Source organism: Panicum hallii, chromosome 3, assembly GCF_002211085.1.
Source record: "Panicum hallii strain FIL2 chromosome 3, PHallii_v3.1, whole genome shotgun sequence".
NCBI lineage: Eukaryota > Viridiplantae > Streptophyta > Magnoliopsida > Poales > Poaceae > Panicum > Panicum hallii.
The window spans coordinates 3271837-3295413 of record NC_038044.1 but is presented as its reverse complement, the minus strand read 5'-3'; the positions used below and the strand labels follow the sequence as shown (position 1 = coordinate 3295413).

At 45.1% G+C, this 23577-nt stretch overlaps 5 protein-coding genes across 10 annotated transcripts; 1 reads left to right on the top strand and 4 right to left on the bottom strand.

Moving 5' to 3' along the window:
* Nucleotides 1-1685: 1685 nt before the first annotated feature.
* Nucleotides 1686-2608, bottom strand: LOC112887447 (photosystem I reaction center subunit N, chloroplastic). Its single transcript, XM_025953622.1, has 3 exons — nucleotides 2285-2608; nucleotides 2064-2189; nucleotides 1686-1971 (listed from the first exon to the last, which is right to left on the bottom strand). Exons 1-3 carry the CDS (start codon nucleotides 2516-2518, stop codon nucleotides 1882-1884), a joined length of 450 nt encoding a protein of 149 aa, XP_025809407.1. The 5' UTR covers nucleotides 2519-2608; the 3' UTR covers nucleotides 1686-1881.
* Nucleotides 2609-3543: 935 nt separating this feature from the next.
* Nucleotides 3544-5504, bottom strand: LOC112887446 (transcription factor CSA-like). The gene is made up of 2 exons (XM_025953621.1): nucleotides 5047-5504; nucleotides 3544-4236 (listed from the first exon to the last, which is right to left on the bottom strand). Exons 1-2 carry the CDS (start codon nucleotides 5216-5218, stop codon nucleotides 3638-3640), a joined length of 771 nt encoding a protein of 256 aa, XP_025809406.1. The 5' UTR covers nucleotides 5219-5504; the 3' UTR covers nucleotides 3544-3637.
* Nucleotides 5505-8199: 2695 nt separating this feature from the next.
* On the bottom strand, nucleotides 8200-14681 carry LOC112885705 (small RNA degrading nuclease 5). 6 transcript variants are annotated; one of them, XM_025951306.1, is made up of 15 exons: nucleotides 13826-14545; nucleotides 12770-12826; nucleotides 12620-12685; nucleotides 12196-12329; nucleotides 11986-12095; nucleotides 11213-11320; nucleotides 11059-11129; nucleotides 10761-10820; nucleotides 10503-10558; nucleotides 10139-10199; nucleotides 9773-10040; nucleotides 9519-9700; nucleotides 9147-9439; nucleotides 8625-8750; nucleotides 8200-8543 (listed from the first exon to the last, which is right to left on the bottom strand). In XM_025951306.1, exons 1-14 carry the CDS (start codon nucleotides 14078-14080, stop codon nucleotides 8627-8629), a joined length of 1845 nt encoding a protein of 614 aa, XP_025807091.1. In that variant the 5' UTR covers nucleotides 14081-14545; the 3' UTR covers nucleotides 8200-8543; nucleotides 8625-8626. The 6 variants fall into 6 exon arrangements, with proteins under 6 accessions (XP_025807091.1, XP_025807090.1, XP_025807093.1 ...); XM_025951305.1 differs by having other exon boundaries at nucleotides 8200-8505; nucleotides 13826-14544; XM_025951308.1 differs by having other exon boundaries at nucleotides 8200-8750; nucleotides 11986-12044.
* Nucleotides 14682-14827: 146 nt separating this feature from the next.
* Nucleotides 14828-15792, top strand: LOC112885706 (thioredoxin M-type, chloroplastic). Its single transcript, XM_025951310.1, has 2 exons — nucleotides 14828-15110; nucleotides 15212-15792. The coding sequence occupies exons 1-2, from the start codon at nucleotides 14915-14917 to the stop codon at nucleotides 15535-15537; spliced, it is 522 nt and encodes a 173-aa protein (XP_025807095.1). The 5' UTR covers nucleotides 14828-14914; the 3' UTR covers nucleotides 15538-15792.
* Nucleotides 15793-16130: 338 nt separating this feature from the next.
* Nucleotides 16131-23101, bottom strand: LOC112885704 (transcriptional corepressor SEUSS-like). The gene is made up of 9 exons (XM_025951302.1): nucleotides 21358-23101; nucleotides 21155-21274; nucleotides 20917-20965; nucleotides 20605-20819; nucleotides 20030-20098; nucleotides 19835-19929; nucleotides 18461-18554; nucleotides 18179-18248; nucleotides 16131-17586 (listed from the first exon to the last, which is right to left on the bottom strand). The coding sequence occupies exons 1-9, from the start codon at nucleotides 22480-22482 to the stop codon at nucleotides 16676-16678; spliced, it is 2748 nt and encodes a 915-aa protein (XP_025807087.1). The 5' UTR covers nucleotides 22483-23101; the 3' UTR covers nucleotides 16131-16675.
* Nucleotides 23102-23577: the final 476 nt, after the last annotated feature.

Genomic DNA, 23577 nt, shown 5'->3' with positions numbered 1-23577 from the left:
CGAATATTTTCAGATAGCCTCCGGTATTTTATAAAAAGCCCCCTGTTTTGCGATCCGAGTTTTTGCACAAATGCCCTCGTTCGGATACGTACTTCTCCCGGCCGTCCGCCGCCGTCGCCGAGCTCCCTGCCCAACAGCCCTGTCGGATGGGTCGCACTCCGTCGAGCGGTGGCAGCGGTGGCGGAGGCGGCGCGGCCGAGGAGAGCGAGCGTCGGGCCGGAGGAAGTGGTACGGAGGTGGGCGCGGTGGACGGAGTGCGCGTTGCGTTCTGGAGGGGGTGCGCCACTCCTCGGCCGCGTCGTCGAGCTCGGCGCCCGCGCTGCCATTTGCGGGATCCATTGAGGGGGAAGGGAAGCGCCGCCGCCGATGCTGCTCCTCTCGCCGCAAGTGTGCATGTCTTTTGCAACGTACAATCCACTTCCAGACTACTTTCTTGCCTTTCAATATTAGGAAATTATATCATCTGAAGTGTTGCCAACAATCCACAGCAGTGAAGTCTACTATTCTTAGTAAACTAACATACCATTATTATTTTTTTTCTTGATGTTGATGTGCTCAGTAGTCAAATTTTAGTTTCTACTTCAATGCATTACCTGGTCCAAGGGCAATACACGACGATGATGATAATGCATTGTCCACACGTAGCATTTATGTTAAGATTGCTGCAGTACCAGCTCCCATCTTATGCCCAATAATCTAAAATGGAATTAAAATGGTAGAATTATGTTAGACAGAGAAAGATTGGGCGAACAAACTAATGAACCATTATATAACTTCATATATGTGTTAGTTTGCTGTTAAATTTTTCTGGTATAGATTGCTTAAGAGGACAAAGTGGACAAATTAACACTTATACTGTGTTCAACTATTAGGGGATTATTTTTCCTTTTGTCAACCGAAATAGATCAAGAGTTGCTGTTAGATTCTATTATCATGATAACGCATCGCATGTCTTTTGCAATGTACTTATGTATTTCCGATCCCCACATCACCAAAAAAAATGGGTTATACCCATAAACAGGGTCAGACAGGAAGGAGGAGTCCAAGTACTCATGCTCTCAGCCATTACTCCTGGTCTGTGGAACTAAACTTGAGGTTCCACAGTTGGCTTCAAGCGCTAGCTCGGTGTATAATCTGATTTCCCCCCTTGGGAACAAGTGATGCTTGAGCTACATTCCTTATTGGTTTTAGGATGGTATATGTAAATGAGGAAACCATAGATCAAGCCACATACAAATGCTGTTCTGAACTTGTGGCGAGGGATAATATCGAAATAAAGTTTACGGTTAATCTGAAGATCGCTGGTATATATACGTTGTAGGATTTCAAGTGACATTCGTGTCTGGGTCAGGTTCCAAGGGAAGAAGCAATGTGGAATTGTGGATCCATCTGAAGAACACAGATGAATACAATCTTTCTCTGCAGAAAATTATTGTTATTCTTGTGTCAAATATAAATCATCTTTATGCCCTCTGTTCTGTTTACAAATTACACTCGCCACTGTTTTCTTTTTCTTTTTCTCATGTACTCACACTCACCCTTGTTTATACTGACTGGGTTTTTTTTTCGTTTTCTCTTGTACTGGCTCATTGCAGATGCTAGAACTGTATTTCATACTAGAATAAAAGCCGCCTTCGTCTTCTCACTCTCACTGTGTACGGAAGAACTTATAAGAGCTGATGAAATGAGGAGTCGGCCAAGAATCAATACTACAATTTTAGTCTCCCCAATGCAAGAGGTTCATGTTCAGACGATGATGAGATGGCACAGATACAATGACGGTAAATTACACATCCAAATTTTTCCTGCAGTTTGGGCATCTAGGTACACACGTTACACCGCCAGCGCTCCCTCCAGTTCCTGGCCAATCAAGCGAGCGCTTCACCACTTCCAGAAGACGTTGGAGCCGCACTTGTACTTCTCCTTCCCCTCGCACTCGATCTCGAGGTCGTCGGTGATGAACGGCACTTTCTGCAAGAACACAAGTGCAGAGATATGGCAAGATCAGAAACCAGAATTCAGGTCATCCGGTTAAGACAGTGCCGTGTTACTGTGATGGGAACCTTCTGCTTGGCGAGGTCCTGGCAGCCGGTGAAGTTGTAGGGGAACTGGCAGCTGCCGAACTCGACGGTGTAGGCGCGCGCGAAGTTGGCGCCGCTGGTGGCCAGCCTCTTCTTGTCGTTCAGCTCCTGATCACACCACAAATGTAATCTTGTCAGTTTTCACTCTCAGATCGAGAAACAAGCAACAATTCTGATACGATCCGCACAAGGAAGAAACTGACCTTGTTGGCCTTGCTCTTCTCGAGGTACTCGTCGATGATCCCGGCCTTGGCCGACCCGGTGGTGGCGGTGACGGCGAAGACGGCCGCCAGGCCGAGGAGCGCCGCGCGCCGGCCCTCGGCCGCCCGGTCCTTGGGGGCGACCTGCACCCGCTTCGCCGGCGAGGAGGCGGCGGCCTGCGGCACCGCCGCGGCGGGCTTGAGCCCGACGACGCTGGTTGAGTTCACGCCGGCCATGGCCTTCTCCCTGACTTGGTGCGGTGTGGCTGTGCGTGCTTTCTTGGTCGATTGGCAGCAGGTGAGTGGGAGGGGTGGCGATGGTTTTGTTTCGGATCGTGGGTGGCGGATGCTGTGGAGGGAAACTGAGGCTGGCCGGGTTGTGGTGGGCGTGTGGATAGGGTGAGGCTGCTGCGACCCCATTGGCTGGGCTTGGCACAGGTGGCGGCCATTATCCAAATGGCGATGGGCCCCGTGTGACACGTGGCAGGTGCCCCTTGGGTCTGCAGATCTTGAGGGTGGTATTGCTTGCCTAGGTGGCATGGAGGCATGCCCATGACTTTCGTTCAGAGATTCCACCCCTTCCAGTTTGCAGTGTCAGATTTTTGCTATGTTTGCTAATATAGTGACAGATATTGCTTGCCTCATGGTGTTTCAGTTCTATGAAAAAGGTAAAGTGTTGGACTAAAATTTAGTAAAAAAATGGCATGCCTAATGATATCGATTACTTAAAGAGCCAACACTCGCTACAGCACACTGCAATTGTTTACACCAGTTAGCTAAATTGGCCACCTCCGACCATTCTTTTTCTTTTTTTCCAAAGACACCTCCGACCATTCGGCTGCCAACTTAACAGATTTGTCTATTCAGGGATCTATGATGTGGCTTATACTGGAGTACTCATCAAGAACATCCGCCTACTAAGGAAAAGGTGCCAGCAGAATTGTCTGTTATTATTGTTGTGAAAATTTATACTCAGCCACATCATCAATTTTTACTATGGTTTTAAATCGCCGGCAAAGGCGTTTAACGGCAGGGCTACCGTTACTGCGTTTAGCGGGCTATAACCGGTATTTAGTGGGCTAAATGTCATAGCGGCTGCCCTTCCTAGCAGCTACAGCCGGGTTTAGCGACAGCAATAGCCGACTATTTAAAACTTTAATTTTTACTATGTCAACTGCCATTCATGCACATATATAAGAGAGAAGAGGGAAAGAGTGCAAGGACATGCCGCTGACATGTGGGGCCAGCTCAGGAGCGTGCGGTGCACCAACACCCGATTGCCTAAATAACATCCTAAACTTCTAATACACATCGATAGCTTTATAGCCATGGTTAAGTGTACCACCATATGTTTCTTCAGATGCCGACGCCCAGGAAGTCTATGAACGGCACATCCTTCCTCTTCGCAGCGGCGGCGCCACCATCTTCGTCATCGTCGTTGCCGCCGGCGCCGTGTTCGTCTTTGCCCATGCCATGACGATGATCGTCCGGCGCAGCCGCCGCTTCACTTGGAGAAGAGAACGCGACATTAATGGGAACGTGGCAGTTCCTGACACTGAACGTTCCTGAGCTGCTGCTGATGAGGCTGGACGGCCCGGAACCGGGCGTGGCGAAACACAGGTTGCCGGTGGTGGTCTTCGCCGACGCAGGCGGGGCGCCGAAATGGAAGCACTGGAATGGCGGGCGACGTGGCGGAGGCGAGCATCCAGTTGCAGAGGCGGCGAGGAGGGTGCCGGCGGAGCGTTGGTGGCTGCGGCGGCGGCGCGCCATGACGACGTGCCAGTGGTTCTTGACGGCGTTGTCGGTGCGGCCGGGGAAGAGGCGGGAGATGAGCGCCCACCGGTTGCCGTGGGCGCGGTGCGCCTGCAGGAGCCGCTCCTCCTCCGCCGCCGTGAAGGGCCGCTGGTTGATCCGCGGGTCCAACTGGTTGAACCACCGGAGCCGGCAACTCTTCCCTGCAAAATCGATCAGTTGCAATGTTGCTCAACGCTCATGTATCAATGGCATGGTTATCACGCGATCGAGCCAGTCTTGCATGTACGATGCTAATCTTGCAAATGATTCCATCAATTTGCTTCATCTACCATAGAATTTTTTGTGTGTGCGTGTGAATTCATTTGAAATCAAGAGTCGGATGCTCAAGCAAGAAAACTAACCAGCCACTAACCTTCTGACCGTTTATATGCGTTCTTATGCATGTATGCATGGATCATACATAATCTAACAAACACACATGGGTATAAAGTATAAAGAAAACAAGCATGCATGCCTTGTTGCATCAAGTTTTTGCTTTATTATATACTGTGTTTTGTAGCTCCAAGATGCGCTAATGACATGATCAAAAGAAAGGAAATATTTAAATTGCCATAGGCAAAGATGGATGGATGAATCATGAACTTGAAATGATTCAAGATTATGGAACATATTATGTCTCACTCTGTCTCTTTTATAAAACTCTTTTACAGACCAATATTTGATTCTGATTTCTGCTTGCACCTACACAGTATATGTACAAATACAGATGATGCTCACCACCCCCACTTCTCTTATCACTCTATCTAAAAAAACATGCTAGTTTTTACAAAAAGCAAAAAGAAAAAGAAATCAACATCTAGCTCGTAAGAAGGGAAATTAAAATTATCTAGCGCCTCTCATGGGAAACAAGCACAAGAAACAAAGCATAGTGTGCAGACTTTTGCTTCGTGCGCATGTGCTTCAGGAAACGGAGGAACAAGCAGCAGAGAAATTCAGGTGCAGAAACCAACCTGATCTCCCGTCCAGCTTCGCAGCAATGGAGTTCCAGTTCTGCGGCCCGTACTGCTCAACGAGCTGCCGCAGCTTCTCGTCCTCGCCGGGCCGCCAGTGTCCCCTTGGACACGATGACGGTGACCTGGAGTTCGCCTTATCCGACGTGGTGGTCGTCGACGACGGCGCCATACCTCTCGATCAGGTGGAGGAATGGTCTTGGAATGAAGCTTCTAGAAATATTTCTCCAAACAAAAGCAGGATTACACGTTTGGTAACTTGATTAGCTGAAGCAAGGACAAGCTAGGCAAAACAACTAATGAGCAAGTGATGAATGAGAGAGCTTGATTGGGGTTAGGAGCATGGTAATATATATGTAAGCATGTTCGTTTAGGGTTTGGGTGGAGGTCACTCTTGTTTAGCTTTGCACGACAAGAGAGCAGCTTAACAAGCCTCTCTTGCAGTTCACATCTTAATTTCTCTATTAATTTTGAGGACACATATCTAACCTCATCTGTGCATCTCACCGACTTGCGTGTTGGGCAATTGGCCAATGAAATACCATCTCACATCTCGTCAAACCTCCATGTTTTGTTTTTCTTAATTTATGGAGCTTAGCGTTTTGCATGCATAACTTCCTTAACAATATTCTTTCGTCATCACTCGATGCTCTTCAACTACACCTCAATGGTCCTCCATGTTATCTTTGAGCATGCAAACAGAAAGATATTTGAGGAAGGTTGGTGGCACCTTGAAGTCCTAAACTACAAGTTTCAACAAATGTAATTTTTTTTAAAAAAAAGAAAAAGCTGTATAAAGCAACTGAAAAGAGGGAAACAAATTAATTTAAATGCAAGTTTACAGTAGAAAAGTGTGATGAAATGGCCACTGTATCAATAATAAGTAAAATTTGGACAAATTTAAGTTTATTTGAGGATTATGCACTTGGCATTAAAATTGTGTTATGTTTATGATTTTTCGATCAGGTAATGCTGTCCAGAAAGAAACACATGTATATGGGTCTTTAAAAGAAACACCAGAGTTTTGACGTATATTCATTTGTCCCTTCAAGTACTTACGCCGATTCCTGTATGCTGTACCATGAAGCGATAACAAAGTTTAGGTCACTTTCTCCCAGTCAAAGGTCATGATAACCATTGAAACATGAAAACACCAGTGCAACTGCTGGTAATATAAAAGCCATTTATGGTTACCAAATCCAAGCTTACGAGTCTCACATTTTGAGGATCGGTGCATGACTTGGCTTTTTAAGAGTATAGCTTTAACTTGTGATAGTGAAGAAGTGTTTTTTTTTTTGAAAGGGTGAAGAAGTTTTTTTTGAAGTATTATTTATTGCTAAAGGTGGTGTGGAGTTGAAATAATGGGAGGGCCACTAAATGAAGTGTTTTGCAAGCAATTTGGTGTCTGGTAAAAACAATCAAAAGACAACTCAGAGGTTGTCAAATCAGTATTGTGCAAGTCTTCACAATGTAACATTTGTCAGAAGGCAAAAACAGAATATCACATAGCACCATGTCTACTGAGATAATTCTAGCTGCTAATCAACTGAAAAACAAAAAAACACGTTCATTTGCAAGCTCACAATAGAAAATCAGTCTTATTTATGTGTAGCAGGCCAAAAAATGGAAATATTACAAACTGGAATTATAGGCGTTTGCGTACGTCTGTATGTTGATTCAGGAGGTACATGCATGCGCATAGCTAGGAAAAGTTTCTTTCAATTTGTTAGGTGCCATTTTCTTTTCTTCTTCTCTAGCTGAAGGGACTTCTTTTTCATTCTCTACAAAACAAGTTGAGGTTACTTTCTGGCAAAGTTATATATTATATTTTTTGAATAGTGGGCTGACTCGGAGGAGAAAGTAACGAGAAGCACAAGTTAGAAACATTCTTGTTCAAACTTCAAAGGCAACGTTGAATTGAGATGTACAAGCAACCAGTTGGGGGATTTGCCCTTGCATTTGCATGACAACTGATTCACTTAGCATTCGTTGCCATGTAATGAGCTAACCTAATCATGTAATTTTTCTGCCTAAAGTAAGCGCATGAGGTTGGTTTGCTGAAGCCTTTAATTGGATTGTACAACTGACCAGCTCACACTAATACTCAAGATGGCTGCTATAAGAACAAATATTCGTCTATGAAAGATATACAAAATATTTTACAAGTTGGTTATGGCAACCTATGAGTCAAGCAAATCCTTTGCCACGCAGGGACATATGAGCGAGGTCCTGATCTATCCTCATGATTTACTTTACTTTCAGCTATTCAAAATCATGTTCACCTTTACATTCATCTCTCCTACCACAGTACCACCAATTTATACTTTTTGAAACAAGCCAACATGAGCTTCAAGCCTTCAACCTGTAGTACACCATGAACCAATTTAAGAACATGCCAGAGAGCACTCATGCAACAAGCAACCCATATATTGGTTACCGAAGGTAAGAGAGCCATGTACATGACTGACTCCAGAACTGCACCCAATTTTCTAATACAATAAACCCACTTGAAGCTTGAGTGAAAGCAACAAGCAACCATAAGTCCATAACCTTGGTTTCGTAAATTAATACTTCAGTTCCTTTTTCTTTCGAAAGGTGTAGCACTTCTCCCAGCTTTTATGTGCCATGTCCATGTGCAGTACAATTTGGGAGTAACAACCGCAACAGCTGCCCATATTTGGGATTCAGGCACAGCCGCTTCAGATGTCATTGACCATATTGCCATCCAGCAGTGGTTGTCTAGTATAACAGTTGGTGTGACCCTGTTCTTTACCTGGCAACTTGATTAAAATTATGTTCGTCCGTCCGTCGCATGAAGTTGCACAATTTGTAAATAATGTCACAAGTTTTTTCATGCCCAAACTAACTCACAACACAAATATACTACTCCCCTCTAGTTAGAAGAGGAGCCGTTTTGGGATACACTTACTTTTTTAACATTTACGGCAGCAATATGAAACTGATAACAGAATTATATGGAAAGGTGCTTCCATAACGCCTTAGTTTTGTGGGATCATACAAATATATTAGAGCAGAACGATCATAGTATTATGAATAACAGAACTTGATTTGATATCATAATAATCTGACTATCACAACACAGATTCATACTTTCCTGCTGTATTTTTGCAACTGTAAATGGTACGCTTCATAGTACTATAAAAGCAGAACTTGATTGATATCACGACAATCCAATTGTTACAGCTCAGTTTGCTACATTCCTGTGTGTATTCAATTGAAAAGGGTTACGGATCAATATATTGGCATGCTCAATAGCTTGCCACCGGTAGATCCAGTTCCAGTGATACATCACTATGCCCTACCCTGAAATCTACAGCTTTTAATCCTAACCTGACAAAAAGGGCAGCAGGAATTTACAAAATTGAATCTACTAATCTATGATAGAGAAGTTTCCACGTCAGCAGGTCAGCATACATGCATGACACCCTTCTTCAATCCCTAAAGTCATGTCCATAAGTACAGCAATTTAAAGATACCTGTCAACAAAACAATTCGGAACGGTGCATTGTTCTGCTTCCAGAAAAACATGTGGGAAAGGAGGGCAGAAAGATGCTTACAATTAATGTTTGACACAGCAGAAGCACAAAGCAACTTCTGCTTGGGCTTGTAAATCTCCCAAAGCTTGAACAATACTTTCTCGAGTTTCTATTGTGTTTTCTTCATGGTGAAGCATTTTACGCAGTCTGCATAAAGTAGCACAGTTACTATGGATCCGTTTGGCATTCATATGCTTTTAAAAGCACTTAATATAAAAGGCATCATTTTTTGAGCTATAATATTAAAACTATATTGGAATAAGTAAAAGATTCATCCAACTAAACTAGATTCAACAATTTAGTGCAACACAAAGCAACAAACACAAACTGGCCATGAAGGCAGCATAGTGATTCCGTAACTCATTGAGCAATTGCTATAGAACAGCACTACAGAGACAAACTCACACCAGAGCTACTATAGGTAACTTGAGAAGTAATAGCTTCATTAGCTTGTGAGCATCTTTACTTGAATTTTAATAGACTAAGTTAAACTAGAAAGGGAAAAGGGCATAAGCATTACCGATTTGACATGAGTAACATTACCTTTGTACTAGAGGTGTATCACCATGGCCAGTGCATATAATAAGCATAGCATTATGAGGTAGGGCAACATATAATTCCTTTATCTTTTTATCCAATTGACACAATACTTCCTTTAATTCAGGACAAATTTGACGTTTTGCTTTTTTTGAAGCAGTTTTTCCATCACATGTTTTTAATGCAATAGCCTCTGCGACACATGATTTCAACTTTTCCGGATCTTGAGCTCTTCTGCGGAAGTAGGAGATCAATCCCGAAAATTGAGTCCAAATGAAGCTGACTTTGTCATTCTTCACCTGCAGTAGGATTGCAACTTATGAGAACCCATAAGCATTTGGGGAAGAATATCTACACCTAGAAATGCATTGCACCAACCTCCTTTATTGATCTGGAGAGTGCATCATCATCCGAAAAAACAGCAATTGAATTGCAAGAAGTATCTGAATATCGCTCGAGAACAGACACGTCATCAATAAGAGAGCATTTTTTCCCATTCTCATGCAGTATAGACATCAACTTCCGCCTTGCCAATGATGGTTGAGAGCCAAAATCAGGACCTGGTTAACTAGTTATTAGAAGGTAACAACAAATGAGAGCAATAGCTGAAATGAATTCTTCTTAGTTCTTACCATTTTTTATTTTCAATAGAGCAAGTTCTAGAGCAGCTCTTGCATCTTCCACACTATCATGCCCAGATCCAGTGTTTTGGATCTCCCGGCCGAGAAATTTTTTTGTCAAGACACGCAAAGCAATCTTACAGCGAGCACCTCGATTATACTTGTACAAAACTGCGGTATCTATGATTAAACGATGGGATATCTGTAATGCTGTAAGGTCATTTTCCAAAGAATGCCCAACAAGAATGGTTTCTTTATAGACAAGTCCAACAAATTCTTCCTGGGAACACAAACAAAATAGTGTTAGGTACAGGCAAAGTTTTATGACATCCTAATATATACATATGAAAAGGTCATTAAAAAAGCCTAAGAACTAACCTGAATCTCCTGTAGGGTTGTGGACACGTCAGCCAACATCTCAGCAGTGATCCCACTGAACCTGTTCAATTAAAAAGCAATTACATCATGTAATGGACATATAACAAGCCATTCAGAGTGTAGTAGGTAGATCAGTCAGAATATCTCACAGGAACAGCATAGAAGCATATATTAGAATCATGAAGTTGACATAATAAATAACCAGTTTGTTGATACTCATAATACAATGGACAAGTATCAAGTCTTCAAATGAATTGTATTTTCACACCAAGTTATAAAATAAATGTGTCAAGAAAAAGTTAGCATAAAAACATAATATAGTGCCTGATAGCCATAAATGGGAGGTAAGAGCATCATAAAATACCTTGTATTGTAATCGATGATTGAATTTGCAGGCTTAACTAGTTTATCTAGCACCACCTGAAAAGATTGGAACAAAGTCAGAACTTATACAGCAGCAAAGTGTAACGAACAGAATGGTTCATGCAGGAGCATATAAAAAGAAAAATTTCCTCACGTGGATCCCTTCAAGGTGAGAGGAAGGGCAGATGGTCACAATTAAGCACTAAGGAAACAATTCTTCAATATGCCATAACTAAGGTAAGCAAAGCAAAGCTCATACCGTTCCTTTAATATCAACTAATGTCACTCTTGTAAGTTCAAATCCAGCTCCAGTCACGCACTGCAAAGGTTGCAAACTATCACTATTAGATTCAAAGAATCATAGCAACATGTATAAATCAATAAATAAATGATGGCACAGGGCATACTTGTAACGATAATATATGTATAAATAAATAAATGATGGCACAGGGCATAATTGTAACGATAATAGTAACACCTCCACTGTATTTTTTTGAAACAAGACAAAGACCTCAAAACATACATCAGTGATCAGTTATGGAAAGGAGTCACAATACCATTTCACAATCAAGTGCAAGAATTTTATGTGGAGAAGAACCTGAAGGAGCTGAAACAGTAGGGACAAAACCTAAAATGGCAACGATAAACAGATGTCATTTGAATAATAAGGCATTAAAGGGCGCAGTGAGGGACAAAAAATTAGAAGGTAACCTGACAAATTTAAAGAGTAGCCATTGTCTTCTAAGTCTTTCTCCGAAAGTGTGTAATATGTAACAGGAAATGGTATGTCCCCAAGGTCATCCAGACTTGATAGTTTTCCTGAGACCAAAAAGAAAATATTAATCGGTTGCACAAATTATAAATTCTCAATCTAGGTTCAAAAGTGTCAATTTTCCATGGAGAATGTTATATATACTTTAATGTCAATAAACATACTTATACACCAAATAAATAGAATAAACCAGTACAGAAAAGAAGAGGAATCTTCAGCTTAGAGAAGCAGATGACAAGTGGTCAGCAAGAGAAATATGACAGATTGGCTATACTCTGAGTTAGGGGAGGAATACTGTCATTAAATCCTAATGCAAGATACCATGATGACAGTTAATTTGTGATGAAATATGACTGAAAAGCACAATTAACATTTTAAAAAATGTCTCTAATATCTAATTAAAATGAAAAACTTGTGACCAGTTAAAGCCAATACAAAAGGATTGAAATTGTCAAATCAGTAAGAGTCCTCAATAAGAATGGCAGCCATAATAATCAAGCTCAAATCTTCCATTGGCTATTGCAATAATAACAGATAAACTAAGGGTTATCTACCCTATTTTTCTCTTCTTTATAAATATGTGCAGCTCTCCTACTTGTTTGAGGAAAAAAATAATAATAACAGAGCAACACTAGCCCAATGAAGCGTAACACAGTTCAATATTCTGAACCACAATGATGATTGAATGCCAAGTGAAGTGAAGACCTATTACCTTCTCCGTCCAGTGTAGATGGCTGAGTTGAGCTTTTTACGTCACGCTTTCTCTTTACTCTGCAGGTTAGGAGTGCATCAATGGTATGCCTCTCATCCGGTATACAGCTGCTAGAACAGCATTACATTAGCAATAAATAGTACAATGCATCCATATAGAAGAAATTACGGATTTATACTAACTGTAGACAACAACACAAAATGCACAGACCTTGAAGCTAGAACAGGTTTTGGATTGCCACATAATTCTTTCAGAGAAGAAAGAAGTCGCGTCTGTGACATATATAAAGCTGCATCTAGGCCAGGAACATATAGTAGGATGACTTTCGGTATAAGAGGCTTGTTCTGAAAACCAACAGAAACATTAGTTTGTTCAAAGGAGCTAATACTTGCAGAAGGTGACAAATACCTACAACTAATAGACAAAGAATTTAATGCAGTAAAAAGCAGGTTGTTCGTGGAAGTGCAGTGAATACATATATCAGCCAGAAAAAAAAATCTCAGTTAATATTTATTGAGTGTGTGATGAAGATAACATCAAGAAAAGAGCAAGCTCTACAAATTGAAAACTAGGGTAACATGTCAACACCTCAAAAAAGTAAGAAATGTTTGAAACAGCAAATCAGGACAAGTACCTTAACAAACACCCAAGAAGGAAGCATGCCATCACCAATAACCCAAGTGACTAGACCCTGAACATCCTGCATTACAATGAAATGCCTCTTTAAGAAAACAAGAACAGTTTTCACAAGTCAAATTTCACTGAGTTTTTGTTATGAATAAACCTGCAGATTTAACGTAGAGTTTAAAGCAGCCTCCTTAAAAACAACATCAGGTTTGGCCTGGACAGGATAAAGAAGAAGAAACAGTATGAATTGGAAGCACAAAAGTTCAGTGAAGATAAAAAAGCATAGTTGCAATGTCTATTAGTAGAGTAAGCAGGGCAGCAACACGAGAATTATTCACCAACAAGTAGTCAACTAACAGCCAACTTTCCGACTAAATAAAGGTTTGAGAGTACATTAATAAATAGCGAGCATGACATCACCAAGTAATCAATTACTATGCCATGGAGATAGCTCCACTACAGAATCAAGTGAGCCCCATCCAACTTAGAAAGACCGTAATTTGATGAGCGGGCTCTGAACACAGCATACACGTGGCATTACAACAAGTGCTGCATTGTTTACTATTTGAACAAGAGGAATCCTACTCGGCTACGTAGCAAGCAACCAGCCAGGGTTCATATCTTCAAATTGCTATTGTACAATTCCTACAAGCTATGAAGGTTTCCATTACAGGCTGTGTTCTTGAAAAATATTCAGACGGCGCCAGCTGATAGATGGAACAATCTGGTAACCCCTCATAATCTCCTAACCTAACAGCATTGCTTCACATCCATACATCCATTTGCACAAATGGTTTTGAAAGAACAGTGCAAACTTCAACGGTACGGTTGAAGCCTCACAACAGTAGCAACATTTAAAAAAAATCCATCTCACTATAAATCCAATGTAAATTCAACGAACATTGAGGTCAATTACAATCTCATGAATCATAATGATGGCATATCCCCTGTTTCAATCTCAGCAGAACTTTTTACGGAAAGAATCCCAATTAATCAAAATAACACACTGTAGCCGAAAACCCCTGCTGCGCCCAATTTTTCCATACAGCGAGGATTAAAAAATAAACTTTTCCGCTAACAGAGCAACAGGGAATGAAAAGCTGCGATATTTCGCAACAATGAACCATTCAGCTGTACTTGACCCCCGAATCCCCTTCAATCACACCGAAACCCTAATGTTCCGAAGTGAAGGGAGAAGCAATAAAGCACGTACGTCATGGCCGTAGACGTCGTAGTACGCGGAGGCGCTGCCGCCGTTCCCGGAGGGGGTCGACATGGTAGCCGCCGCCGCCGCCGACGAGGCGGTGGAGTTTCTAGGGCTTTGCCGCTCTGGAAACTTGCAGGGAAGACCTCCGAAGAGTCTCGCTCTCACCCAACGACACGGTGTAGCCTTCTTCGAATTCGCATTCTTCTGGGCTACTGTTGGGCTTGGGCTGCGACCTTGGGGGCCTTTATGTAAATTGAGCATTTCATCAGGAGGGAGGCGCCCCGTTAGGTTGTTGGGCCGATGAGTCCCTATTGGGCCTCATTGGATGGGCTGAAAGCTTCTTGGGCGACAGGGATGGATGGGACGACGAGAAGGGGTAGCGCTTCTGAGCTCGTCGTCGCCGAGGACCGGACCACCGGATGTGGCGGCGAAGCGGAAGCTGGGCACCCGACGACGACGCCTCCGGAGAAACCCGGCAGCACTCGAGAGGTGTGAGACGGTGGCCGGCGGCGAGGGGACTCTGGCGGAAGAAGGAAGAAATGGGCGACGAGCTTGTAAGAAGGGGCGGCGGCCGCGTGCAGCGGTGGTGTCCGGTGTGGTGAGCGGTGACTTATGTGCAAGTGGACAGGATGAGCCGGCAAAACAGCAGCCCGTTTGATCCGTGTCCTCTCTCTGTTTTTTTTCCCATCATTTTTGGAGGAGATTGTTAGACTTAGACTTATATACTGTGCATAAAGAAAGATGGCCCTTATAATTATAGCTAGAGCCAAGAGGCAGTATCATCATGTACTAGGTCTAGGTTTACTACGATATTTTGCCTAGATCTTTTACCATGTTACTCGAACTAGAGGTGGCCCAAGCCAGACAGCAGACCAGAGAAGTGGTGCCACAAAAAAAGGAACACCCATACGCAGGAGGAGCTGAAAAACACCTCATCCACATGCAGAGCCGGAGGCCCTGCCCACCTCACAATGCCACCCCAGCCGTGCTCCCAAATATCCATCCAATGGCAGCACACGACTCGGGCAGACAAATCCTATCCTCCTCCGCCTAGTCACCACACCCTCTCCGTGTGTGCCGCCTGAGCTGCCAACAATGGCCCTGGAGACGTGCTTCAGAGCGTGGGCGCTGCACGCCGCCCCTGCCGGCGGCAAGGACAGGCTCGTCGTCGGCAGCAGCAGCAGCAGCTTCGCGCCGTCCAAGCGAGCCGCCGCCGCGCCGCTGTCCGTCGGCCGCGTCGCCACGCGGCGGCCGCGGCACGTCTGCCAGTCCAAGAACGCCGTCGACGAAGGTACGTGCTCCGATCGATGCCTTGGCTTTTACTAGATTCCACGGAGCACGCAGCAAACTTGCGCAAGCTGACCTCCGCGTGTGTTTTGGTTGGGGGCGCAGTGCTGGTGGCGGACGAGAAGAACTGGGACGGGATGGTGATAGCGTGCGACACGCCGGTGCTGGTGGAGTTCTGGGCGCCGTGGTGCGGGCCCTGCCGGATGATCGCGCCGGTGATCGACGAGCTGGCCAAGGACTACGCCGGCCAGATCAAGTGCTGCAAGGTGAACACGGACGACTGCCCCAACGTGGCCTCCACCTACGGCATCCGCAGCATCCCCACCGTGCTCATCTTCAAGGGCGGCGAGAAGAAGGAGAGCGTCATCGGCGCCGTGCCCAAGACCACGCTCACCACCATCATCGACAAGTACATCGGCAGCAGCTCGTGAGCCAATCCCGGATTCATGGATGATGTTGGGGATGAACTAAATACATACGTGTCCGTGCTCGCGCATACACACCATGTATCTCTTGTTGCATAAGGATGATGTCATAATTCAGGCAGCCGTCTGCTACTGCTCGGTTATACTATGTCGAATCCAATCCATTAATTAGTTTCAGTGCATGATTTTTCACCATATATTAATTATTCATGTGTGTATATTATTATTATTGTTATTATTACTATCACCAGTAATATGTAATCCCACTCGCAATTGCTTTCATCAGTGCCGCTGCCGCGGCAATCCTGCTTCCAGCAGCTGTTTAAACATGCATAGCTTTTGACTTGCAAGACTCGAATTGTGACACTATCCTGGACCTGGACCTGGACCTATGCCTGCTGTATGTCCTGAACCTTGCAAGAAAGATTCGTACGCAAGCATGCTGTCACACATGGAAACACTTCACAACACAACACCGCTCCAAGCGAGCATTCTGTTTCTGTGGTGTTTAATAGAGAGTGAATAATGCCATGCTCGTAACAGCAACAGGCCAACCTGTTGGTCTAAAACAGTCAGCTGAGCGCTCAAAAAACTCACGATTCAAATACCGTCAGAAAATTTTTCTGATGCTTTCCACTAGTAAATAACCGATTATACATAGTACAGCACAGCTACAATGAGATTCCTGGCCGCCAAAGGCGGCACGGTACACATGCTTTCACAACTTCCGAGGAGCCATGGTACACGAGAGTACAGACTGGAAGAGAAAACTCATGTCATCCAACCCGAAAAAACAGGGGAAAGACGCTGTCATCTTCCACCCAGTTTGGGATGCGCCAACCACTCGCCCCGAGAAGGGCGAGTGAAGGCAGGCTCTCATTTTTACGGTACGATCGCCTAAGCAGACGCGAAATTCCACAGGCGAAATACAAAGGAACACAGCCATACAGACAGTTGTTGTAACATGTACCCATCATCGCTAATGTTTCCTTTGGCTGTAACATGTAGCATGCACCATCAGTAAAGCACCCGCCGCTTCCGAGGGAGGGCGGATCATGGCAATGTAACTTTTCTGTTGTCAGTGACGAACCCAGTGAGGATAACTGTATCATATCAGATGCGAGCCTTTTAACTCCAGCTCACTCTATTGGGACGACTTCCAGTCATATTGAAGGTTATTGAAGCTATTTGCAGCTCTGAGGCCCCCAAGTAGTTGGTTCCCTATATCACGCTGTTGCTGCTGGTGGCTCAGCTGCGTCAGGTCATGCGCACTGTGGTTCATCCCAGTTCTTCCATTCATCGCCATCGCATTATTCCCCATTGCTGTTCTCATTGATTGACTGATGCCTCCCATAGCCCCAAATCCCATTCCATTCATTCCAGGGTTATTTGTCATGGGGGTACCAACAAAAGAGTTAACCCCGTTAAGACCGGGAGTAATTGTGTTCGCTCTCTTCATATCACCTCCCACCGGTCCAACACCATTCATTTGAGATTGCATCATCATCTCTTGCAATATCCTCTGGACTGAGCTCTGCGACTCATTTGATTCAGGTTCCTGAGGTCGACTTGTAGGTGTTTGCATAGGAGGTAGGTTTGATGACATGGTCGGCGAGTTCATCTGGTTTGAATGCTGAGGAGCAGGCATCATGTTGCCATTTGATGCTGAGGGTGCTGGTGAAGGAAAAGATGCTTGTGGATTTGATTGCATAGAATTTGTCGAGTTCGCCTTAGCAACTGAAGCATTGCTTCCACCATTATACAGACCATTGCCACTGCTTGTTGGATGATCTTGTCTGCAATTTATTGAGCCTTGGAGGAGACCAACAACAGAAGAAGAAGATGGTGCGGAAGTAGATGGTGCACAATTGAGTGAATTGTTTGATGTGGCATCACCATTGCCAGAGGCAGAAACCTGCATTCCAGTTGCAGGAGCAGAGTTTTGACCACTTTGGTTTGAATTCTGAGGAACAGGTTGTTGCTCCTCAGGTTGCTGCGGTGGTTGAAGGGAACTAATCGCTGGAGCCCCCCTTCTAGGGAATTTATGCAAGCTATCTGGAAAGAAAAAAAAAAGAACATGTTGATTTGTTAGAACCAGAAGAAGAAACAAGCGGTAGCAGCATGATTATTAAGGCTTGCCATGTTAGAAATGTCCAAAAAGTTCCCATACTAATGCATGTTAACATGTAGCCAGTATATTTCATTTCTTTTTTATCTGGACAAGAGCCATGAGAAAAGATACGGACATCTGTTTAGGTAGAGCCATACAAAACAAAGATGTGATGACCTAGCAACTGTCCACATCGTTTAACTATCCTGCTTCTATGTTGGAACATCACACATTCCAATACTTACAGGCTAGTATCACAAATGTATGGGCTGCAAAACACAAAAACTGAACTGTTCTGAATGTAATTGGGTCAAAACAGCTGAAGATACATGTGATTAGGATGCCTCAAAATCTGGTAAAACAGATATAGTTCCTCATGAAATCTATGGCAAATGGCTAGAGGTTGCGGACTATGGGTGTGAGAATGTGGGGCATTGATACAGATCACATTCTTTCTTCATATTGAAGAAAATTCTATTCTAAAGCAAGAATATATTAAGCCACAAGAGTGGGAGACAAAAGAAAGTAATGCCGCACCTATTGGACCAGACCCAGTCTGCCTGCTGTAATCAATTAAGTCTTTCATACAATTGACGACCTCTGCAATCTGAGTATCATCATTTACACAAAAAAAGATTGGTCAGGGAGATAGTGTCACTTAAAGAGGAAGATGTTATAAAAAGAAGTTGAAAATTGGTAGCTAAATCCAAATGGTCGTGTAGGATCATGTGGAGTTGTGGACACAGATTGCAAGACAGTAAGGCATAATTATTAACTGAACCAAATGAAACGCTCAAGGACTCATGAAATAGTCGGTACCTGGAGGCAGCGGACATATCTTTTTGTGTATCCTAAATCATTCACCAACGGCACTTCAAGTGCCTTAGCCAACTGGCGAGCACATGCAACAAACCTAGTACAACATTTTAGTGTGTTAGAACAATTAATATGAACGAATAAATGTTTGACCAGAAGTTGCGGAAATAAAGCAATAGGGCAGAAGTTGTGGAATTAAAGCAATGACGCACACATACAAAGACAAGCAGAAATCATAATTTGGGAAATAAAAAGCAGTTCTCTAAATTCAGGGAGTAACATGACATCAAATATTGGTGTTTTGTTTCCATACTAGATTATAGGAGCAATTACTGTTTGTTAATATTTAGCCAGACCGTACAACCTATATGAACATCATGTGGCCAGCAGGCCAGTGACTTGCATGGCAAGAAATCATTGCACGTTGTATTGTTCATGTAGGCTGTACCATCCTGGGGTCCAGAGCAGCTAGAGCCCCAACATAGATGCATGATACACCATTACTTGTGGTACTCATTAATACTCTTGGTCCATTACAGACACTCAACTTGGCACCAAGAAAGAAATGACACAGCAGTTCAGGCTACAAACCAGTGGTAATTAACAGTGACGCATATAACTAAGGGCTGATGCATACAAGAGGCACCACTTGAAGCATAAAATGTTGGCTGCATAAATAGAAATATAGTTTATAAGCTAGGTAGGTCGAAACACTATAGAAAATATGGGAGTGTTCAATGCCCTTATGATAAAGGTGGTGCAAAATTTCAAGAGCCACAGGTTTAGTTGCTCATTGCAGTATAGTGATTCCCCTGCTTCCACTAAGTTTCAGAATTTTTTGACTCGATGTTTGTAGTATGTTAGTGCTGACTATTAGCTCATGCAAACGACATGCATGCTATAAAGGCAATGCGCGGTATACATACGATCATGGGCATGCAAGTTTTAGTTACCCCCCTTGGAATTCTCCATTTTGTGCTCATGGCATTGGAATTTGAAATACTAGATACTCACATGCACTAATAGTTTATTCATATGAATGTTGTGACATGTAAATCATAATTCAAACAGGACTCCAGTTTCTTATTAAGAAAATATAGCAAACAGAAAAGAACTGGTTATATTACGAGATTTCAACATATGGTCCATATATTCAGAGGTACAAGCACTGGAAACGCAAATGTTAGAATGCAAGAGGCAAAACATTTCAAAGATCAGCAGACGATGCTCCACAAGTTTGGATAGCTAAGATCAGCATAGCATTTTTGGGAGATGAGATTACTAAGCTCAGAACAAAAGCTTAACTAGAGTTGAATTTGATGAGAACTGAATTTGAAGTTCAAAAGCACAAGCACAGCAAAGAAAGAGTGTCCTTACGAGTTACAATTGTTCTGCATGTCCTGATTTGAGAGTGATGCTGAATTTTGAACGGATGACTGATACTTTTGCACTACAGCACCAAGTTGACTGACCTACATATAAGGATCAGGTGGATAAAATTAAGTCCTCCATTATCAAAATTCACAATGCAGCTGAAAAATGCAAGATCCATTATGTTACAGAAAATTATACCTGTGGTATGATTGATCTTCTAGGAATAAGTTCCTCATGACGCCTGGCACAAAACTCCCACGAAGCAATCTAATGAGAGTACAATGCACACAGCATTTTAGCCAATGGGATTAAATCTATTGATAGTTCAATGAACTACTCCCACCCTACATAAATCTACATCATCTTAGGCTTTTTTTCTTTATCTACAAATGTCATTCTATGTTTGGAGGTGGCTTTGCTATTAAGCCTTCCCTTTAAACCCTTCCACCTTCCATAAACCAGAAAAAAGGCTACCTTGCAAACTTCCGAATTATGGTGTGTTACTACAATGCATTTTCAAAGTAAATGCAGGCATGCAATGGCAGCACAAAAGATTGCATATAGTAAGAAATTCTAGCAACTGCATCAAATTAAAAACATTGCTCTTAAATTAGATGTGAAGGCAAAAAATGCACTGCTATTCGATGAAATTAATAAGCTATAGAGGTAGCTTGAACAAGACTATAATTTAGCTTACCGTAGAATGCCAAACAATTTGTGTGAGGGAAGACTATTATGTAAAATAACTCAGTATCTATACTAAAGAATATTACCTTGAGGTCTTGGTTGAATACAATTCTTAAATGCCCCTCACGAACTACACGTAATTGCTCAAAGACACTCTCCTGGATTGCCTTGGTATAATCCAAAACAATCTGTCCAGATGAATTCTGGGACTCCCGCGGCATGTCAACATACAGAAGCTCCTCAAGTGTACCACTGGCATATTTGATTTGACATAGCCGTGGCAAGACCTCAACCGTAGTTTCTATAATAGGTAGGACAATGTCAAACAGTAGTGATGTATAATCACACAGAAACAGAAGATATTTAGGAGGACAGCTTAAAATCAAAATTATACCCACCAAAGCCCCGTCCTGGCTTCCTATTGCATATCTCACAATGCCAAACATCCTACAACATAAAAGGCATTACACAGCTTAAAATAAGGATCCAGCAGGCAAAACTGTACTATTTTATGCAACCCCTGCTTTTACACATTTTGAACAGTAGGCTATATGCTTCCTATAGCAATCATAACAGATACTCATGGTATGACAACAAAAACCAGCCTATATTTATTGTCAGAGAGGAATCCAAAACCTGAGGGAAAACTCCAGTAGTTTGGCGACCATTTCCGTACAGAGAAACACACCACCTCTTCTTGGCACTAGGGGCAAAATATTCATTGACAAAGTTTCTCCAGTATTCAATGTTATTGTCCTGTAACAATACTTTGAATTATAAGTATCCATCGAGGTTGCAATAACATCACCATCTGTTTGGAACAAACGTTGAGGGTTTACCTGTGGCCTGTTTTGCTGGTGATACATGTAGTGTGTCAATCTCTTTGCACAGGTTCCTGGTTCATAAGCTGGTGTTTTACCAGTTCTCATATTTAGACTTTGTTGACGAAGCAACTGCTGATGTTGTTGTTGCTGCTGTTGCTGCTGCTGCTGCAATTGGTTTCTCTGCAAAGGCAAATTCTTGAGAATCTGCTGCTGCTGTTGTTGCTGCTGCTGCTGCTGCAGATGCAGGAACCGCTGCTGCTGCTGTAAGAGGCTCAACTGAGCAGCTGCAACCTGAGGGTTCTGCTTAGACAGCTGCAACATATGTTGCTGCTGCTGCTGCTGCTGTTGCTGCAGGAACACCGATGGGTCCGAGCTTTGGTGCTCCATCTTGACAGCACCCAAGCCCCTCAATTGCAGCTGCGGCTCAAGCTTCACGCCACCACTGGAACTGCGCAGCATCTGCGCAGGACCATTCTGATCAGGCTGCCCCATCTGCTGCTGCTCTAATTTGACCCCGCCCAAGACGCCACCATTCTCCATCTTCACCGGAGGCTGTGGCTGCTGCTGTGTTTGTGGCAACATGTGCTGCTGGTTGTAGGGCATCGACATTTGCTGTTGCTGCTGGTGCTGCTGCTGTTGCTGATTCTGTGAATCTTGTGCAGCGTCCATCTGCTGCTGGTGCTGCTGCAAGTTATCGCCGCCAAGCTGACTTCCCAAACTGCCTTGGGAGGAGGACGGGAACGCCATGGAATCTGGCCCTCCAGCGCCAACCAAATCACCAACACCATCGAGCCCTCCTCCTCGGTGCTGCTGCTGCTGCTGCAGGCCACCCATCGAAAGGCGGCCAGGCATTGCCCCAGTCCCCCCATTCCCATAGGACTGCTGCCGGCTGAGCAGCGACGCGACATTGGACGCGCCCGCGAGCAACCCGCCCCCGGCGGCGCCGTACTGCGTGCGCGGCGAGACGAGGGACGCGAAGGGCGACTGGGACGGGAGCACCCCGCCGCCGCCGCCCATCCCCATCCCCGGCTGGCCGCCACCGCCGGCGCCGGCACCGAGGAGGCTGGAGCTCGTCCGCAGCAGCGAGGCGCTCACCTGCTGTCCCTGGCCCATCGGGTTGGGCTGCCCCGACGGAATCATCCTCCGAGAATCCAGGCCGGGGAGACCGCACCTCTCACGCCGCGCAGCGGGAGCGCTCGAGATCCGCCGCGCGCCGAAGCATCCGCCGCCGCGGCTCGCGGCGCGGCAAATCTACCGCGGGGTTGCAGCCGCCGCACCAGTGGTGGAAAAAAAACGAGCGAGGCTGAGGCAGCACCCGCTCCCTCTGTCTTCCAAATCCACTGGGACCGAGCGAGCGAGCAGCGGCGCGAATTGCAGCACGGCCGGCCACCAGAAGGGAACTCAGGAGGCGCGGATTAGCCGCCGGGCACCGGTCACCAGCTCCCCCAGCACCGCCTCCGTCGCGGAACGAGGCAACCGCGACCGGAATTCCGCCCCGGCGCCTGGTCGATCCGAGCGAGCCCGCGGCAGAACCCCGCCGATCCGGGGCCTCAATCCTCCGCGGCAGCGCGCGACCCAGCCGAGCCTCCCGCACTCAGGCGCCGAGATGGCGCTGCCGAGACGAGCTAGGCTCCCGCACTCCCGCGAGCGACTCCACTCGGCGCCTCCTACGAGAGAGGGAGGTGGGGGAGCAGGAAGCGGAAGCGAACGCGAGCTGCGAAAGGAAGGGAAGGGAAGGGGGTGGGGGGGAGAGAGAGAGGAGAGAAGGCAGTAGAAAATCCTGCGACTCGGGTGCGTGTGTGCGCGTGTCGCCGGGGCCCCGTCCTTGCGGACGTCAAAAAACTCCACAAACCGCATTGGATTCCGCCAGGGTCCGCGATCCCCCGCCGCCAACTCGCACCCCGCGCCCGCTGCCGCAGGGCCCTGCACGAGCGGGGCCCGCACCCAGAGACTTGTGGGGAGGTAATGGGCCCCGCGGGTGGGCTCCTTTTCGTGTCGCCTCGCTTTTCCGGCGCTGCGGCGGCCTGCGGGGGGGCGTTCGTGTTTGTGTGTGCGGGATTTGTTTTCTTTTCTCTCCTCTTCTCTTTCCGCCGCTGCGTTGTGTGCGCGAGCGAGCGAAGGGGAGAAGCTCCGTCGCGAGGGGGAACGAAGTCAAAAGGGTCGCGTGCCGCGTCGGACGCAGCGCGGCGCCGGTGGCGGACGCCGGCGCGTGGGGCCCGCTGGGAGGTGGGACCC

What these genes read in the sequence shown, in the direction of transcription:
- LOC112887447 (XM_025953622.1), bottom strand. Translation starts at nt 2,518, where the DNA reads ATGGCCGGCGTGAACTCAACCAGCGTCGTCGGGCTCAAGCCCGCCGCG. An exon ending in AGAAGAGCAAGGCCAACAAG is followed by an intron (nt 2,190 to 2,284) that starts GTCAGTTTCTTC and finishes TGGTGTGATCAG; the next exon opens with GAGCTGAACGACAAGAAGAG. An exon ending in AGGACCTCGCCAAGCAGAAG is followed by an intron (nt 1,972 to 2,063) that starts GTTCCCATCACA and finishes GTGTTCTTGCAG; the next exon opens with AAAGTGCCGTTCATCACCGA.
- LOC112885704 (XM_025951302.1), bottom strand. Translation starts at nt 22,482, where the DNA reads ATGATTCCGTCGGGGCAGCCCAACCCGATGGGCCAGGGACAGCAGGTG. An exon ending in ACCAGCAAAACAGGCCACAG is followed by an intron (nt 21,275 to 21,357) that starts GTAAACCCTCAA and finishes GTATTGTTACAG; the next exon opens with GACAATAACATTGAATACTG. An exon ending in GAAGCCAGGACGGGGCTTTG is followed by an intron (nt 20,820 to 20,916) that starts GTGGGTATAATT and finishes TACCTATTATAG; the next exon opens with AAACTACGGTTGAGGTCTTG.
- LOC112887446 (XM_025953621.1), bottom strand. Translation starts at nt 5,218, where the DNA reads ATGGCGCCGTCGTCGACGACCACCACGTCGGATAAGGCGAACTCCAGG. An exon ending in GAAGCTGGACGGGAGATCAG is followed by an intron (nt 4,237 to 5,046) that starts GTTGGTTTCTGC and finishes TCGATTTTGCAG; the next exon opens with GGAAGAGTTGCCGGCTCCGG.
- LOC112885705 (XM_025951306.1), bottom strand. Translation starts at nt 14,080, where the DNA reads ATGCTCAATTTACATAAAGGCCCCCAAGGTCGCAGCCCAAGCCCAACA. An exon ending in ATCTACACTGGACGGAGAAG is followed by an intron (nt 11,321 to 11,985) that starts GTAATAGGTCTT and finishes TTTTGGTCTCAG; the next exon opens with GAAAACTATCAAGTCTGGAT. An exon ending in CTACTCTTTAAATTTGTCAG is followed by an intron (nt 11,130 to 11,212) that starts GTTACCTTCTAA and finishes TTGCCATTTTAG; the next exon opens with GTTTTGTCCCTACTGTTTCA.
- LOC112885706 (XM_025951310.1), top strand. Translation starts at nt 14,915, where the DNA reads ATGGCCCTGGAGACGTGCTTCAGAGCGTGGGCGCTGCACGCCGCCCCT. An exon ending in CAAGAACGCCGTCGACGAAG is followed by an intron (nt 15,111 to 15,211) that starts GTACGTGCTCCG and finishes TTGGGGGCGCAG; the next exon opens with TGCTGGTGGCGGACGAGAAG.